Source organism: Symphalangus syndactylus, chromosome 16, assembly GCF_028878055.3.
Source record: "Symphalangus syndactylus isolate Jambi chromosome 16, NHGRI_mSymSyn1-v2.1_pri, whole genome shotgun sequence".
NCBI lineage: Eukaryota > Metazoa > Chordata > Mammalia > Primates > Hylobatidae > Symphalangus > Symphalangus syndactylus.
Window position 1 is genome coordinate 15,091,591 of NC_072438.2, and position 19,295 is coordinate 15,110,885.

General features: G+C 48.9%; 1 protein-coding gene across 6 annotated transcripts in view; it reads right to left on the reverse strand.

The window, feature by feature from the left end:
• Positions 1-14,096: 14,096 nt before the first annotated feature.
• KIAA0232 (KIAA0232 ortholog) overlaps positions 14,097-19,295 on the reverse strand; it is a 99,559-nt gene continuing 94,360 nt past the window's right edge. For all 6 annotated transcript variants that reach the window (XM_063619721.1, XM_055245460.2, XM_055245462.2 and 3 more), the window contains one exon: positions 14,097-16,656. In XM_063619721.1, coding sequence (XP_063475791.1) covers positions 16,640-16,656 — 17 coding nt within the window. In that variant the 3' untranslated portion in view covers positions 14,097-16,639. The remainder of the gene's footprint in view (positions 16,657-19,295) is intronic.

A 19,295-nucleotide genomic window follows, 5' to 3' on the forward strand; every position in this document is an offset into this window, starting at 1 on the left:
TCTCAAAAAAAAAAAAAAAAAAAAATGCAGGTGGAGTCCCACCCTTGTGGAAGTCTGTGGTCTTAGGGGGAAAGGGAGATGCTGATCAAATATTCACATGAATCAGAAAGATACTGCAACTATGACAAATGTTATAAAAACATACACTGGGGGCCGGGTGCGGTGGCTCACGCCTGTAATCCCAGCATGTTGGGAGGCTGAGATGGGCGGATCACGAGGTCAGGAGATCGAGACCATCCTGGCTAACACAGTGAAACCCCATCTCTACTAAAAATACAAAAAATAGCCGGGCATGGTGGCGGGTGCCTGTAGTCTCAGCTACTCAGGAGGCTGAGGCAGGAGAATGGTGTGAACCCGGGAGGCGGAGCTTGCGGGGAGCCGAGATTGCACCACTGCACTCCAGCCTGGGCAACAGAGCGAGATTCTGTCTCAAAAACAAACAAACAAAAAAACGGAAAATCATACACTGGGGGCACGGGAGATGGTTGGTTGATATGGTTTGGCTGTGTCTCCACCCAAGTCTCATCTTGAATTGTAGCTCCCATAATCCCCACGTGTCATGGGAGGGACCTGGTGGGAGGTAATAGAGTCATGGGGGTGGCTACCCTCATGCTGTTCTCATGATAGTGAGTTCTCATGAGATCTGATGGTTTTATAAGGGGCTTTCTCCCTTTTGTTCGTTCTACTTCTCCTTGCTGCTGCCATGTGAAGGAGGACGTGTTTGCTTCCCCTTCTGCCATGATTGTAAGTTTCCTGAGGCCTCCCCAGCCATGCTGGACTATGAGTCAATTAAACCACTTTCCTTTATGAATTACCCAGCCTCAGGTATGTCTTTATTAGCAGCGTGACAGCAGACTATACTGTATTGGCCCCATAAGGGAAGCTGAGACCTGAAGGCTGGTTGGCATTAGTCTGGGGGATTGAAAAGACACCCCTGGCAGCAAAAACAGGGTGTGCAAAGGCCGTGTGGTGCTGGTGTGTCTTAGTCCATGCGGGCTACCATAACACGATACTGTGCACTGGGGAGCTTATCAACAACCAGAATTTATTTCTCACTGTTCTGGAGCCTGGAAGTCCAAGATCAAAGTACCAGCAGATTGGGTGGCTGCTGAGGACTCACTTCCTGGTTCCTAGATGGCACCTTCTCACTGTGTCCTCACACGGTGGAGGGGGTGAGGGGCCCGTCTGGAGTCTCTTTTATAAGGACACTAATCCCGTCTATGAGGGCTCCACCCTCATGACCTCATCACCACCCCAAAGCCCCACCTCCTAACACTAGCACAGTGAGGGTTAGGATTTCAACATATAAATTTGGTGGGGGGGTGGATTAGACATTCAGGCCATAGCAGCAGGTAGCAACACTGGGAAGGACCCATCTGCTTGGAGCTGAGATGGAGGTAGATGTGAGGGGATGAGATCAGATTTGCATTTTGCAAAGATCATCCTGACTGCAGGGCAGAGAACGGCTGAGCGCCTTGAAAACTCGGGAATTCCAGTTTCCAAATGCCCAGAGCTCCTGTGAGTGGCAGCAGTGGGGGCTCAGCCTCAGCAGGGTTATCCGCTGTACCAAGCAAGTAACTGTCTAGCTTCTCAATGAGGCATCTTTAGAGGAAGGAGAATGTCTGCCTCCTGGAATGTTCTTGAATACCACAGCAAGAAAAAGCCTTCAAGGGAAACCTCACGATTTTTTTTTTTTTTTTTTTTTTTTTTTTTGAGATGGAGTCTTGCTCTTGTTGCCTAGGCTGGAGTGCAATGTCGTGATCTTGGTTCATTGCAACCTCCACCTCCCCGGTTCAAGCGATTCTCCTGCCACAGCCTCCCGAGTAGCTGGGATTACAGGCGCCCGCCACCACGCCCAGTTAATTTTGTTGTATTTTTAGTAGAGATGGGGTTTCACCATGTTGGCCAGGCTGGTCTCAAACTCCTGACCTCAGATGATCTGCCAGTCTTGGCTTCCCAAAGTGCTGAGATTACAGGCATGTGCCACTGCGCCTGGCCTTTCTTTTCTTTTCTTTTTTATCTTTTTCTTTTCTTTTTTTAAGAGTGTTGCTCTGTTGCCCAGGCTGGAGTGCAATGGTACAATCTCGGCTCACTGCAACCTCTGCCTCCTAGGTGCAAGTGATTCGCCTGCCTGGCCTCCCGAGTAGCTGGGACTACAGGCGTGCACCATCACGGCAAGCTAATTTTTGTATTTTTAGTACAGATGGGATTTCACCATGTTGGCCAGGCTGGTCTCGTACTCCTGACCTCAAGTAATCCGCCTGCCCTGGCGTCCCAAAATGGTGGGATTACAGGTGTGAGCCACCACACCCAGCCAATTCTTTTTTTAATGAGATGATCTGGTATTGCTGAGGTTGCGGCTCAATCAGAAATGGATGGCAGGTGTTTATTTTCAAATTTGACAGGCAAAGAGGAAGTCATCCATAAAGGAGCTAAGCTGCACCCCAACGGATACAGGATGGCGCAGGGAAGTGAGGCTCTGGTGGCAAGAGGAGGCCCGTGCAGATCCGTGGAGCCCTCAGCTGCTTCTCCGCAGGGCTGGCGGGAGGCCCAAGCTCTGAAAGGGTGGGAGAGGTGCCTCTACCACACCTGCCCACTTGGTAAGTTAAGTTCAGCAAGGTGTCTGGCAACCCTGGGAGGGGCGTGGATGCTGAGTTTACACTCCCCCTGAAGCGGGAGGCCTTTTATTGGGAAGCACTGATGGAGAACCCTCCCCGGTCCATCTGCCTCTGGGAGAGGGGTTGCCCTGCCTGCTCAGCACCCCGCAGCCTGGGGATTGCTGTGCCATCCTGGAGAACTCACCAGGGCTTCCCAGGCAGTGGGTACCAGCAACGTCCCTGTCTCCTCCTCCCTCCCCTAGATGGCCACCAGGCTGTGAGGGGTGAGAATGAGATCCAAGCATCTGCTGCAACTTTTCCTGCTGATTCTACCTGGGGTCTCCAGAATTATGCTCCATTGCTGGCCAGAAAACCTATTTCCATCTCTAACATTTAAAAAATCTTTTTTCTTTTTTTTTTTAAGACAAGGTCTTGCTCTGTCACCCAGACTGGAGTCCAGTGGTGCAATCATAGCTCACTGAAGCCTTGAACTCCTGGACTCAAGCGATCTTCCCGCCTCAGCCTTCTGAGCCACCATGTCTGCCTAATGTTTTCTTTTTTCTTTTTTTTTTTTTTGTAGAGATAGGAGTCTCACTATGTTGCCCAGGCTGGTCTTGAATTCCTAGCCTCAAGAGATCCTCCAGCCTTAGACTTCGAAAGCCATTAAAAAAGTCTTTTAAAACAACTTTTATTATGGAAAATGTCCAATATATACACAGTAGAGAGAACAGTGTAATGAACCCCTGAGGCCTACCCTAACAGTGATCAATATTCTGCTCTTCTCACCTCCTCCCCATATTCTTCCTATTGTTAAATTTCCCTGGATTCCTTTAGAGTATATCTCAGATACGTCAGTTCACATGAAGATACTTCAGCTTGTTCTGTACATGTCTCTAGAAGTAAGACTTTTTTGGAAGCGTAGTCGTAATACTGCCAGCATATCTAATAACACTGACAATTCATCAGTGTCTCTCACTAGCCCAGTGTTTCTCTAACAGTGTCTTTTTACAGTTTCTTAAATCTGGGTCCAAAGGCCACATGCCACATGTGATTTATATTAGGGTTGCACAGTGGTGAGACCTGGTATTTTTTTTCAGTGTACTGCAATGATGACTTTGCTAATTCCTCGTGTACAGTTACAAAGGGACTTCCCTTCCATGAATGAATAACCAAACTCACTGCCACACTGGAGCTGGGGTGGGAGATCTCCATTTTCTCCAGATGAGGAGACTCAGGTCAGAGGAGGGCAGTGGCCTGCACAGGACCCCAGCTCAGCCATCCCTGCACCAGGCCAAGTCCATGCCCGGTCACCAGCCCAGTGCTCCGTTCACATTTGTACACTGAGCTCATCCAACTGTGAGAAGGAAGAAAATACCATGGTGATCTTCTTTGAAAAGCTACAGAAGTTCTAGCAGATTCTCTGCTATGCATCAGTGGATTTTTTTTCCCAGACCTGTACAACAGGCAGTATTTTTTTTTATCATGATTTTTTTATTTTTATTTATTTAGAGACAGGGTCTCACTCTGTCCCCCAGGCTGGAGTGCAGAGTCTCTCATGGTTCACTGCAGCCTTGACTTTCTGGGCTCAGGTGATCCTCGCACTTCAGCCTCCCAAGTAGCTGGGACTACAGGCATGTGCCATCGTGCCCAGCTAAATTTTTTTGTATTTTTTGTAGAGATGGGATTTTGCCATGTTGCCCAGGCTGGTCTCCAACTTGTGGGCTCAAGCGATCTTCCTGCCTCGGCCTCCCAAAGTGCTGGGATTACAGGTGTGAGCCATGGTACCTAGACTGCACCAGCAGATTCTAAAATCCCTAACCTCGGAGACCACTGCTTGCCCCGGACACAAATGGTGCCCCTGTTTACAACGTTTTCATGCCCCCTGCTGCCTCCAGGGTGAAATCCAGATGCCCCTAGGAAGCATTCAAGGTGCCCCTGCCATCCCTCTATTCTCGTTTCTTCCCACATCGCCATACCCATCCCAGCAAACTCAGCTGTGACACTGAAGTTCATATTCTGATAAACCACTAGAGACTTCTGGTATGACTTGAGCAGCTGATTTTAGGGGGCACCAACGAAGAAACTGGCACCTGTGGAGCACCCATGTGTGCCAGGCCCTTCAGTCCCGGGTGCTAAAACTCCAGTTTTACAGAGAAAAGTGTGGCTTGGAGAGGGCGAATGACCTGCCGAAGGCCACACAGTGGGAACCAGGATTAATTTCGAGCCAGGCACTCTGGCCCCACACACTGGGTTCTTTCTGCTTCCTCCTCCCACAGGGCTGGGAGTGGGGCTTGACCCTGGAAAAGGGGAGGGGGTGCATTTCTGTCGGCCAGGGCTCCTCCCGCCACGCCGTGTTCAGCTTCACAGTCCCTGGGAGGCTGTGGCCCCCAGAGGTTTCCACTGCTTTCTTTGATCTGCAGCCGCTTGCTGGAGAGCTGGACGCTGCCAAGAAGGAAACCACACACTGTCAGCGGCGCATCTGCAGAGTCATGGGGTGGAAACGGACCCTTCTGTGTCTCCTCCAGATGAAACGCGTTAACTTATTCTACAGGAAGGGCTGCACCCCCTGAGTGTATAAACCCTGACTGTGCCTCCCTCCTTGCCCACCCTGCCCCACGCTGCTGGTCAGACACAGCTGGGACCAGCCCGCTGACTTCATGAGGTTCCTGGGGGGCCACCAGGCTGGGGAGTTTGGGGGCAAGATAATGACACATCCACTCATGCAGAGAGTGGGACTTCAACCCAAACCCTTCAAACTCCTGAGAAGTTGAGAAAGCGGGTGGAGCAGGCAGGCTGGGGAGGCCCTCTGGAGTTTATCTAGGAGAAGTTAAAGAAGAACTTGTGATGTCATCATTGCCAGAGAACTAGAGCTGAGGGAGGGTGACTGATTCAGGAAAATAAAATGTACTACCAGCATCAGGGTTAGGGCCTAGTACATAGTAGGTCCTTGATATACGTTGTTGAATAAAGGAAAGTTTCCAAACCCTGTTTGTAACAGCTTAGGGCCTAACCCTGGAGAGTGGCTATGGTGACTACCTCATTCTTCTAAATACTTTCAAACTGGGCCATGGAACTCCTGGCTGCCTAGTCAGCAAACTGAAAGCAAAATCTTAGCAGCACAACCCCTGGACTAAGATAGAGTTTGGATATTTTGTTCCTGCCCAAATCTCTTGTTGAATTGTAATCCCCAATCTTGGAGGGGGGGCATAATGGGAGGTGTTTGGGTCATGGAGGTGGATCCCTCATGGCTTGGTGCCATCTCTGCAATAGTGAGTCCTAGTGACATCTGGTTGTTTAAAAGTGTGTGGCATATCCCCTGCCCCCACTTCCTCCTGCTCTGGCCATGTAAGACATGCCTGCTTTAGGCTGGCTGTGGTGGCTCATGCCTGTAATCCTAGCACTTTGTGAGACCGAGGCGGGCAGATCACCTGCGGTCTGGAGTTTGAGACCAGCCTGACCCACATGGAGAACCCCCATCTCTACTAAAAATACAAAAATTAGCCAGGCGTGGTGGCACATGCCTGCAATTCCAGCTACTCAGGAGGCTGAGGCAGAAGAATCACTTGAACCCAGGAGGCGGAGGTTGCGGTGAGCTGAGATCATGCCACTGCACTCCAGCCTGGGCGACAAGAATGAAACTCTGTCTCGAAAAAAAAAAGACATGCTTGCTTCCCCTTCCCCTTCTGCCATGATTGGAAGCTTCCTGAGGCCTCCCCAAAACCCGAGCAGATGCCGGCATCATGCTTCCTGTACAGCCTGTGGAATTATGAGCCAATGAAGCCTCTTTTCCTTATAAATTACCCAGTCTCAGGTATTTTTTTTGTAGCAGTGTGACAATGGCCTAATACAGGGTGGCACTCTGTTGAATTTGGGGGGCATCCCCTCATTGTTTGAATGACTTTCACCCCAGGTGGGAGGAGTCCCAGGGCATCCCTGGGTACCAGCATCATTTGTTCCATAAACGCTGGATGCCACCAGTTGCCAGGCCCAGTGCCCCAGCCCAGAAACCATCCCACGAGCCTTCACTTTGTCCTTGCTGAGGGAGGCCTCTCTGAAGTGGCAGTGGCCCACCCACAAATTTTGCAGTTGGGAAGACCAAGACCCAGAGACTTCTTTTTCTTCCTAATTAGCAGGTTAATGCCAACAGGAAGACACCCTGTATTAGTCCATTTTCACACTGCTATAAAGATATAACTGAGACTGGATAATTTATAAAAAACAAAAAGAGGTTTAATTGACTCAGTTTTGCAGGCTGTACAGGAAGCATGGCTGGGAAGGCCTCAGGAAACTTAGTCATGGCAGAAGGTGAAGGGGAAGCAGGTACATCTTCACATGGCCAGCAGGAGAGACAGTGAAGGGGGAGGTGCTACACACTTTCAAACAGCCAGATCTCCTGAGAACTCTATCACAAAACAGCACTAGGGGGATGGTGCTAAACCATTAGAGACCACCCCCAAGGCCCAATCACCTCCCACCAGGCCCCACATCCAACACTGGGGATCACAATTCAACATGAGATTTGGGTGGGGACACAGAGTCAAACCATATCACAAACAATCTCAACCTGTCCCCATTCCCACTGTGTTGACTCTGGAAGGTCAAGGCACAGATCAGTAGGAAAACGAGGCCTCCTGCTCCGGTGGGTGATGCCACCAACCCTGGGAAGAGGCAGGAAACCGTCTGCAGGTGGAGGAATTGAGTTCCGTAGGAGGAAGTCAGTCATCCAGAGGCCCAGGCTCTCCAGTTCCTCCCCAGCTTGGGAAGAGGCAGCGGCAGGTGGGTGGTGGGGCTGGGGAAGGACAGGCAGGGAAGCGGGCAGCAAAGGCTCCCTCGAGGTGTCTGAAGAACACCTGTGCATCATGGCAGAGAGGGGCCAGGCTCACCCCGTATCCCTGGTAAGGTCTTATGGGGCAGCAAGGGCTGCAGCAGGACCTCCAGGCCAGGGGTGTAGCACTAAGATCAGTGAGGGTATGGGGGCAGCAACCAGCAGCATGAATGCAGTGCAATGCTCTAGCTAACAGCCAGGACCTGCAAGTTCATTTTGTCACCCTCGCAGAGTCCCTAGTCTGTCTGAGCAATTCCCTTGTCCATCAGTCTAGGGTGGTGGTAAGGCCTGAGCAGAGAGCCCGGGGAAAGCCACCAGCGTGTGCCAGGCAGGCCAGGGCGGGAGCTCCGGCGAGCGCAGCCACTTCTGTTATCAGCGGCTCGCAGCTGGCAGTTTGTGGGAGGTCGAAGTGGTTATGTTTGACATATGTGATCACCAGGAATTGGATCTAGAGTAGAGCCACAAACGGTGCCCTCAGGCCCCACAGGGTCTGGCCTGTCGCTGCACAGGAGCTAAGAGGCAGGCCCAGGAGAGGGTCAGGGCTCACTCAAGCCCCCAGTGAGCCCTGGGACGCCCCGGCCTTGAGTCTGCGGTCGTAGCGCCCAGTCTGGGGTTCTCGCGGTGCTGCCTCCTCTTCACTGAAGAGCGCTCCTGGCTTTGCGCCCAAAATACAGGCAGCCTGTGGTGTCACCCTTGGGTCCTCAGCCTGCAGCCTCCGGGAGGACAGGCCTGTGCCCAGCCACATGCGCAGGTGAATTCTGAGCACCCCAACAGGGGTTCCCAGACTCTAGTTCTGCGGTGGCTTCCGGCTCCTGTCTTGAGGGTTTGAAGGTGTGGGACTTGGCCCCCTGGGAGCGGCAGTTAGCAGAGGCACAGCGCTGGTTTGCGGAGGCCACAGTGGTGTGAAAGCAGCACTGCACTTGGGAATCAGATGAGCCATCGGCAGACCCCGGCTCACACCTCCGCCGGGTGCTCCTGGGCCAGACCTTTGGGTTCTCAGCCTCGGCGACTGACACCCTGGGACTGCTGGGAAGGACCCAGAGATGACGGGCCGGACATAGAACTGCTCTACCCGCAGCAGCTTGGTCAGAGCAGGATACACCCAAGGGCTCCAGGAACTCGTGGAGTGGGGACTGACCTGTCTCCCTGCCCAGTCCCAGCACTCCCATCTTCCTCCTCCATCTAGGGCCCGGGGCAGGAGGGACAGCACTGCTGGTGCCCACTGTGACGGACCATGTGGGGACGGCAAGAAACCCTCAGGAGGGAGCCTGTATTCTATTCAGGGAAAGGAGCAGACACTTTGCCTGCCAGTTCTCCTCCCCTAGCCATGGGAGGGAGGAGGGTCCCCATCTCACAGTTGAGAGAGCCACTGGCTCAGGGGCACAGCTCACGAGGAGGGGGCTCTTCCTATCCCCCCTCCTCGGGGGCAACATCCCCACACAGACTCACACGTCAGGGGCTCCTGGCCTTAGCACTGCTGAGGACCAGCATTTCTTGTGCTCCTCAGCCTCAAAGTGTAGCCTCACCTGGAAGGGGAGGGTCACTGTCCCCACCTGTGACAGGGCCAGAGGGTGGGATTTTCCCCAGCCCCGGACTGTGATAGGAAGTAGAAGACCATATGCCTGCCCCCTCGTTGCAAGGCCAGGGCCCTCCCCACCATCTTCCCCGACGGACGTGGTGGCCAGAGCCCCTCAGCCCCAGTGGACGCACTTGGCTCTGCTGCTGCCCTGGCCCCTGCCCTCTGGTTCAGCCACCATTGGAGCCAAGGACAGCCAAAGAGTTGGTCTCCTGTCTCGAAGGGATAGTGTGACCTCCCTTCAGGCGAGATGACGGTGACAGCACTGTGGTCAGCACTCAGGGATGAATGGCCTCTGTGGGGCTGACCCCTGCTGACGGCTCCACTGACCACGCAGGCCTGGAGCTGCAGATCCGACAAGGGCCCTTAAAGGGCTTTGCTAGCACAGGGGGAGGACAGGGAGTGAGAGGCCGCCTGCAGAGAGGTGATTTTCTCCTTAGGTACTGGACTCGGTCCCGCAACTTCTCTTTTGCATTTCTGTTTTTGCCTTGTGTCCAGTGGGAAAGGAAAATAAAAGCTTGGGACTGTACTTCACTGTGCTAAAAGGAAATAGTTAAGATGAGAATAGAGTCATGCAAGAAGCTGCGTTTCCTTATGTTCTTAAGCAGAGAGCTACAGTGAAAGGGCAGACAGGCCGGGCACGGTGGCTCACGCCTGTAATCCCAGCACTTTGAAAGGCCGAGGTGGAAGCATTGCTTGAGCCCAAGAGTTTGCGACCAGCCTGGGCAGCATAGTGAAACCTCTGTCTACAAAAAATACAAAAATTAGCTGGGTGTGGTGGCACACACCTGTGGTTCCAGCTACTCGGGAGGCTGAGGCTGCAGCGAGCCAAGATCAAGATCACACCACTGCACTCCATCCTAGGTAAGCGTGAGATCCTGTCCAAAAAACAAAACAAAACAAAAGGCCAGCTATCTCCACAGGTAGCTACTCTGTGTTCACTGTATCTTACGTAAAGTGAGGATTTACTGAGTACAAGTCAAATACCTAATTGACTATTCCCCTACCTGTTCCTTTTCTCCCGCAACCTGTGGATTCAGTCATGTGACCACACCCTCCCCCTTTCTCCTCCAGCCTGCTTTCCCCCTTTAAACACAGAGGCCCTCAAAATCATCTTTGGAGAAAGGCACAGACCTCTCTCTCAGGTGTGTCCTGAGTCTTGGCAAAATACACTTCTAAATTAATTGAGGTCTGTCTCAGGTGCTTTTTGGTTTGCACTCTAGTATTTATGCAGATGGACTATTTCATGTTTATAACCAACCCTTAGGGGAGAGGTCCAGTTATGATCTCCATTTTCACCTAAAGATACCAACGTGTGAGGCCGAGTAACTCGCCCAAGGACACACAGCCGGGGCTGACAGAGCAGGACTCCCTGCAAGTACGCAGACAATACCTAACTTTTTTTGTTTTGTTTTTTGTTTTTTTTTGAGACGGAGTCTTGCTCTGTCACCCAGGCTGGAGTGCAGTGGCGCGATCTCAGATCACCACGACCTCTGCCTTCTGGGTTCAAGTGATTCTCCTGCCTCAGCCTCCTGAGTAGCTGGGATTACAGGCGCCTGCCATTATGCCTAATTTTTGTATTTTTAGTAGAGACGGGGTTTCGCCATGTTGGCCAGGTTGGTCTCGAACTCCTGACCTCAGGTGATCCGCCCACCTGGGCCTCCCAAAGTGCTGGGTTAACAGGCATGAGCCACCACATCAAGAGACAATACATAACTTATAATGAGTGGGATTTTGTGAGATGGAGGTTTCAGTGTTCAATGGACTCTGCAGTCAGTGCCCAAGGTGAATCCGGGCTCCAGCATCCACCAAGTGTGAGACTGCAAGTGCCTAATGCCCCATTGTGCCTCAGTTTTCTCATCTGTAAAACAGCAGCTGTAGCTCCCTCATAGGGTTGCTAGTTAACGCTCAGAGTGCTTAGAATGCATGGCAGCCAGTGAGCCCTCAGTGTCAGCTGTTAACTGTGATTAGCACAGACAATAGCAACGCCAACCAAACGTTAGGCGGCAGCATCATTACCAGCTTGAAAATCGAGGCAACTGTCCCTGAAAATGCTATTAATTAACCACACCAGTGGCACAAGGCTAGCAGCGGGCTCTGAAATGACAGCTCATTTCCTAATCTCTGTGTTCACAACAGTGCCCAGCTTGTGACGCCATCTGACTGGCTGCTTTCAAGAGGAACCAGGGGCAGGGGCTTCCTTTCTGTTCCTGGACTGCTGGTAGATGCAGGCCTCCTGGGCACTGCCACAGCCACTCATGGCCAGAGTGGCATCTCTAGTGGCAGCAGCAGCAGCAGTCACACGGCAATGACCAGAGCACTTTCAGTGAAATAGGCAGAGAAGCCTTTACACCCCACCTCGGGCTGTTCTAAAAACACTTAGCTGTGATGTCAGAATTCCTGGCCTGAGACGGGAGGATTGCTTGAGCTCCGGGAGGTGGAGGCTGCAGTGAGCTGAGATGACACCACTGCACTCCTTCAAATCAGTGGGGTAAGGACTTTAAAAATGGTGTTGGGGGGTGGGCCAACTACATCCTTTAGGGCTTGTGCTATTGCCAGGTGCAATGGCTCAGGCCTGTAATCCCAGCACTTTGGGAGGCTGAGGTGAGGAGGATGGATTGAGGCCAAGTAATTGAGACCAGCCTGGGCAACCCTGTTCCTACAAAAAAATTAAAAAATGAGCTGGGCATGGTGAGATGTGCTTATAGTCCCAGCTATTAGGGAGGCTGAGGCAGGAGGATCACTTGGCCCACGAGTTTGAGATTACAGTGATCATGCCACTGCACTCCAGCCTAGGTGACACAGTGAGACTGTCTCCAAAAAAGAGCTATGCAGAGATTTCAAAAATTTTTTGCACCAAAATAAACTTGTACTAACTTGTTATAACATGTCTTAAGATCTAGTTTGAGGCACCAAGAAGGGTATGACTGTTTGAAAAAAGCACCTATCAGAGCAACATGAATTCTGCTAAAAATGGAAGCAAGGACATCAAATTTATGCTGACGCTTGGGTGGAAGAATGGTGAAATCAATGATTTTTTTTTTTTTTTTCCTGAGACGGAGTCTCGCTCTGTTGCCCCGGCTGGAGTGAAGTGGCGCGATCTCTGCTCACTGCAGCCTCCGCCTCCCAGGTTCAAGCAATTCTCTTGCCTCAGCCTCCTGAGTAGCTGGGATTTACAGGCACGCACCACCATGCCTGGCTAATTTTTTTGTATTTTTAATAGAGACAGGGTTTCACCATGTTGGCCAAGATGGTCTCGATCTCCTGACCTCATGATCCACCCACCTCAGCCTCCCAAAGTGCTGGGAATACAGGCGTGAGCCATGCACGTGGCCCCAAATCAATGATTTTTTACAAAAAAGCTTATGGGGCCAATGCCCCACCCCCAGCCAAAATCAGAGGTTTGCCAATGGGTAACTTGTTTTAAGAAGGGATGAGACAATGGTGAACATGAGACCTCCTCATCAATTTGTGAGGAAAAAATTAATCTTAGTCATGCCTGAATCAAAGAGGACCAACGATTAACAGCAGAAACAACAGCCAACACCATAGACACCTCAGATGCTTCAGCTTACACGATCGGACTGAAAAATTAACGTTGAGCAAACTTGCCACTCAATGGCTACCAAACCATTGCACTCAGATCAGCTGGAGACAGCAGCAGAGCTTTCAGGGGAAACTTTCAACAAGAGGAATCAAGATCCTAAAGCATTTCCTCTGAGAACTGTAACAGGAGATGGAACATGGCTTTACCAGCACAATCCTGAAGACAACGTGATTCTGATCACAGCGCTGGCTACCAAGAGGTGGGAGGGGTCTCCTCATAGCAAATGCAGACTGGTCAAAAGCAGAGGCCAGGCAACCATTTTCTGGGATGCTCAAAGCACTGTGTATGTGCTGACTTTCTAGATGACCAAAGAACGTTAACACCTGCTTATTATTAGTGTTTTGAGAAAGTTAGCCAAAGCTGTGGCAGAACAGTGCCTGGGAAAGTTTCACCAGAGCCCTTTTCCACCATGACAGTGCTCCTCCTGCTCATTCCTCTCAGCAAACGAGAGCCATTTTCCAAGAGTTTTGATGGGAAATCATTAGGCATCCACTTTACAGTCCTGATTTGGCTTCTTCTGACTTTTTGTTTCCTAATCTTCAAAATCTGTAAAGGGCACCCATTTCTCTTCAGTTCACAATGCAGAGACTACACTGACAAGGTGAAATTTCCAGGAGCCTCAGTTCTTTAGGGATAGAATGAATGGCTGGTATTATGGTATTATGTCTTATAGTAGTATCTTGAACTTGATGGAACTTATGTTGAGAAATAAAGTTTATATTTTTTTATTTTTCTTTTAATTCCATTTTCCATGAACTTTTAAAAGTCCTCTCATACATGTTTACGGATGTCCACAGAAACGTTATTCAGATACTGAATAAACAACCAAAAAAACCATTGTTTTATCAATGAGGAACCTGTTAAATCTACATAATACAGCTATAAAAATAATTATGTAGTTCTATAATTACCGACATGAGGACATCTGAGTAAAAACCTATTTCTGATGTTATAGAACTAGTACACTCTTTAATGTAAATTTCTCTATGTATGCATTCATATCTACTGTACATCCAGAATCCTGGAAAGGGGCTTGCACAGATGTTACAGTGAATGTCTCAGAGTGACAGAAGGACATATGAGTTTTCCCTTTCCCTTACATTTCTTTAAAAACACACTGATTTTTTTCCACAATGAATATCAATCATATTAACATATAAAGATTCAATTTTTTCCCCAGAAGAAAACAAAAAGATTGAGCTTTGTGTGCCATCTACGGACAGAAACGCTATGTGTGCTGCAGACTCAGGTAGCATCCCTGTGTGCTGGGGGTGAGGTGGGGAGAGCCGCTCATTTCTCAGCAGGCCACACCACTTTCTTCCCTGGCAAAGCTGCACCATGTTTTCAGCAGTGTCTGCAAGGAGAGCTAAATGGCCTCCATCTAGAACAGATGTCACCTGGGCACTTGCTCCTCCACAGATGCTCATGAGTAAAAGGGAGCTGGAGTTCTTTACAAAAGAAGATTTGCTATGAGAAATAAAAACAACAAACTGTTTTTTACAATTTTTATTTGGTGTTAACTCCACAAGAAAACAAAAAAAATCAGTTACTCTGGTGTACGTGAAATCAGAACAATACAACCACGGGAAAAACAATCTCAGCCCAGGAATGGAAACTGGTACTTCAGTGCTATGGAAATGCAATGCGCTTCATACCACAGTGCGTTTCAGCGTTTGCCAACTTTTTAAAAATGCTTTTTCTTTGTGATCATCCATTCACAAAACTAAAAAGCCACACTTTCATCTCTGTTGCTGAAAGCCTCTGAGCTTCAGCTACTTAACTATGAAAACAAATAAATACATAATTGGTGAATCCCTTTGCTCACTTCGAATCCGTCCCATTCACCTGTGGAAGGTGCTGCATCTTCTCACCTGTGTCTGAGGAAGTGTGCACCTTTGCCACCTGGAGCCCTTTCCTAATAAACAGCAGCTGTCCAAAATCAACTGTGCTCAAGGTTGTGTCTGAAATCTATTTATTTGGTCTTTGCTACACAAGCAACGATTTCTAGAATAATCGTCACTGTAGTATATGAGGAATTTACAACTTTCAATCCTTTTTTACTTTTGCTGTTAAATTATATTTCAGTGCAGATGCGTATCAATTTTTAGGAAGCTCCAGAAGAATGAAAAATACATAAAAACGTATCTGAAGTTCGTAAATAAATAACAGCAACATAAAATCTTACACATGCGCACACGCACACACACACACACACACACAAACCCACCTTAAAGTGTCAAAAGATGTGTTGTATAAAAATAAACCCTAACATGTGGGAAGATCAACCCGGCGGGCACACCAGGTCCCTCTTGGTGAGGACACACAGACCCTCAATGCCTCCACCATCTTTGATGGTACTTTCTTTTCTGTGTTATCAATTAAGAAAAAGGCAACAAAACCCAAATGTTCAAAGCAAATCATAGATTTCACAGCCAGTTCAGCTCCCAGCTAATAAATTATATGTGTGTTTACTGCCTGCCAAAATTAGTGGTGAAGCTGTCTAGACCTATCAGACTTTTCTGCCATTCCTGATGTTCCAGACATGCTACGCTGATTTCACAGATTAGGTTTTTTTTTTGTTTTTGTTTTTTAAACAATGAGTTGGTTAAAAAAGAAAAACAATGTAAAATGTTTAGGTTGTGCACATACTGCTCCTCCTGGCTTCAGCCTGTGGCACAATGCCATGAGAGCCAGAGGAGCGGATCGCCATGCACAGACGCGACTCACAAGATGCGCCGGCTCCCCGGGCTCACCAAGGAGAACTGGGAGCCAGTCCCATGGAGCGACAGTCAGCAAAACCACCACACAGGGATGTGGAAAACTCATGACTCTACCCGCCCCAACCCACCACACACAGAACTTGCCCAGAACATTCTCTCAAACACAAAATGAGATCGAAGCTATACTACATCACAGCCAAGGAGCGGCTAGCTGCAGCAGCCAAAGATTTCTCTGGGTGATGAGGTGGCCTTTACTGCATGTCAAATGTTCACAATTTCAGGTTTTGGGGGTTTCAATTCAACACAGGTAACCAGAAAATAACAATCTGCAACTAAGGTCCTTACCACACAGGTAACACTCACCACAAATAACCCTGCATGGGGTTTTGGTGTAAATGTAACTGCAGTATGAGAACAGGTAAGGGGTAGGGTATGCACCCTTACTGCACTGTGTCTCGCATATGACCCCACACCCCAAATCCTTGGCTTCTTCAGTTAGCAAGAAAGTCACAAACCATAGTATCTTCCATGATACTTTAGGGGAAAAGAAATCCTAAGATAGAAAACACAGTATTGTGTGAGTCTTGAAAAGCACACCTTTGTGGTTCCTACTTCAAATGTACATGAGATTCTGCTGAATGGAGGCCACCGCTGAGTCACCCAGGCTTCCCTCTCGCCTTCAGAAAGGCATCAAGCCACTGTAGGGTAAGAATGGATATCCCAGTTCTCGGAGAACAAAGCCTAAATGCTCCAAAGCTGAAGTCTCTGAAGAGCAGAAGTGGTTGTTGACACTGCAATGCTAATAAGGTCATAGTGATATAACCGCAGTTAGAAGGAAAATTAACTGCAGTTAAGATGCAAAAAGCAGTGATACTTCTAAGACAAGCACATGCACACCCATTCTTGATTTGACAACACAATCTAGTCTATTTCAAATAGCCAAGAATTTAACAGCTGGGAAAAAAAAATCTTTAACAGGATAGCTGTCCTCAACTCTAAAATAAGCAAGAAGAGAAAGATAATTATTACCAATCTGAATCAGTTAATTGAAGAGGAAACCTAAGTTGTTGTTTTAGATTAACAGGTCTCACTGAAGAGTAATTTTCCATCACATATCATTTTTAAACAATAATTTGTACTATTTTGCAGGTTTAGAGATGAGTTCGAGAAAACAGCTCCTCTTCACTAGGGCCCACCCACTCGCCTCCGCCTTCTGAGCCTGTCTCTTCCGAGGTGGAGCTGGCGCTGGAGCACATCTTTCTGCGGAAGCCATCTGACGTTGCTCCAGAATCTCTCTCTCCTGTACATCTTGCTTCATAAACAGAAGACACCTAAGATTAAAACAATTTTCAACAGATCAGAAAGACTTTTTTTTTCCAAAAGGGTGAGATACTCTATTTATATACAGAGAAGAAATAACAAATCATTGGTGTTTTCCTGTGGAGTTACAAAAATGCAGAGTTTTACTGTTTCAGAGCAAAACCGCCTCTCTTCTCTGATCCATGAAGGATCCAAAATCCTAATTCCACATGTTCAGTCACTTGGACAAAATGTTAGCCATGTTAGGGTAGGATAAAGAATTATTTCATTTTCAAAAGTCTTTGAGTACCCGCTACGCACCAAGAACTTTACTGGGCACAGGGACTCCAGCAGTGGAAGGGACACGCCAGGCCCGCTGGGGAGATGAACGAGCAAACCAACACGCGCCAGTTGCAGTGACACAGTACAGATGGTGAGGGGGGCACTGCAGATGGGTGTGTTGGGAAGGGAGTTTGCAGTGACACAGTACAGATGGTGAGGAGGCACTGCAGACGGGCGTGTTGGGAAGGGAGTTCTTTGGAGAAGAGACCCGCTCAGCTGAGAAGCCAGCCATGCAGAGGTGCCAACACTCTGTTGTGTGAGACTGTCTCCCCTACACCAGATGGTCAGCATCTCTGGACCCCAGGACACTAGATGCAGTGGTGGGCCCTCCTCAGTCACAGTCATTACAAAGCTCCCCTCACCCTGTCATAGTAACTAGCAGCACTCCCACCTCATTTCCAAATGGCAGCATTTTCCCTGGTTGAGAACCCCTGAGGCAGAAGCACAGAAAAGCCACACAGAGTAAGGGGAGAGCAGAGACAGATGAGGTCAAAGGCAGATGGGGGCAAAACACACAGGGCTGTAGAGGCGTGGCGGGGAGTTTGGATCTGTCTCAAATGCAACAGCAAAGTGACATCATGGTTAGCAGTATGGGTCCTAGAGGCAGACTGCTGAGGTTCAAAGTTCAGGTCCACACTGAATCTGTGGCTCTCTGACCTCGGATACACGGCGCTTGATGTTTTTGTGCTTCAGTTTCCTATTTTGCAGAACACGCATGACAACAGTACCTACCTCACAGGGTCGTTGTGAGGACTAAACAAGATACTGCTCGTGAGGTCATTCTGTCTGCTGCGTGGAGAGAAGGCTGGCAAGGATGACGGATGCAGGAAGGACAATGAAAAGACCATGGCAGCTGTGCAGGAGCAGGGACAGTGGCTTGAACAAAGTGGTAACGATGGAGAGGAGGAGAAGTGGGAGGATGTGAAGTGGCTGAGAGGGGCAACGGTCAGGATTGGCAGGCGGACTGTGTATGGAAGATGAGAGACAGGACTGGGGAATATGTCTCGGTTTGGGGTTTGAGGCCGGGGGGATGATGTGAACTAGTCACTGAGGAGAGAGCTGGTGGGGGCCTCAAACGTCTGCCTTCATGTGTGGAGCCGGACAGGTCAGTGGGCAGGAGGACGTGGACGATGATGCTACAGGTGCTTCGGCAGACAGTTCTCACAGGACTTGAATGGACACTGACTGATGGTTAATACTGAGTGTCAACTTGATCACATGCCCTGTGATTAAAGTTAATGGGAAACTACAACAGCCCAGTCCAGGCAGGATACAAATGGCTCTGACTCTTTAGGAATGAAGGTTTAGGTCACTCCACCGGGAAAAAACCACAACCTGCTGAGGTGCTTGCTGAAGGCAAAGGGAATACAGAATGGGTAGTAGAAGAAGGTAGTCATCAATACCAGCTACGACCATGTGACCAGGTGCAGAAACCAGGACTGTAATTGTCTTGAGTATTTCCTTCTCCTTTTGTTAAAAACATGTTTGTGCATGTATACACTTGTACTAAGAAAACCTCATTTTATTTTTTGTCCTTTATCATGAGACACAAGATGTATGTATGTATGTATGTATGTATGAATGAATGAATGAATGAATGATGGAGTTTTGCTCTGTCACCTAGGCTGGAATGCAGTGGCGTGATCTCAGCTAACTGCAATCTCTACCTCCCGGGTTCAAGCAATTCTCCTGCTTCAGCCTTCCAAGTAGCTGGGATTACAGGCGTGCACCATCACACCCGGCAAATTTTTGTATTTTTAGTAGAGATGGAGTTTTGCCATGTTGGCCAGGCTGGTCTTGAACTCCTGACCTCAGGTGATCTGCCCACCTTGGCTTCCCAAAATGTTGGGATTACAAGCGTGAGTCACTGCGCCCAGCTGACATAAGATTTATTGACTTCATATCAGCATTTAAGTATCGTTAACTCTATGTCATAGTATTTGGGTTTGGGATTGGTGCTTTTTCCGGTTGTATGAAGCATAGCTGTATTATGTTAGGTATAATTATGACTTTATTATTGTCTGTATTTGAAGATTACATATAATTTCAGGAGATGTGATGGGTTCAAATTGACCAGGGGTGGACTTGTTATGGTTAATACCGAGTGTCAACTTGATTGGATTAAAGGATGCAAAGTACTGATCCTGGGTGTGTCTGTGGGGGTGTTGCCAAAGGAGATTAACATTTGAGCCAGTGGGCTGGGAAAGGCAGACCCACCTTTAATCTGGGTGGGCGCCATCTAGTCAGCTGCCAGCGCGGCTAGAATATAAAGCAGGCAGGAACATGTGAAAAGACTAGACTGGCTTAGCCTCCCAGCCTACATCTTCTC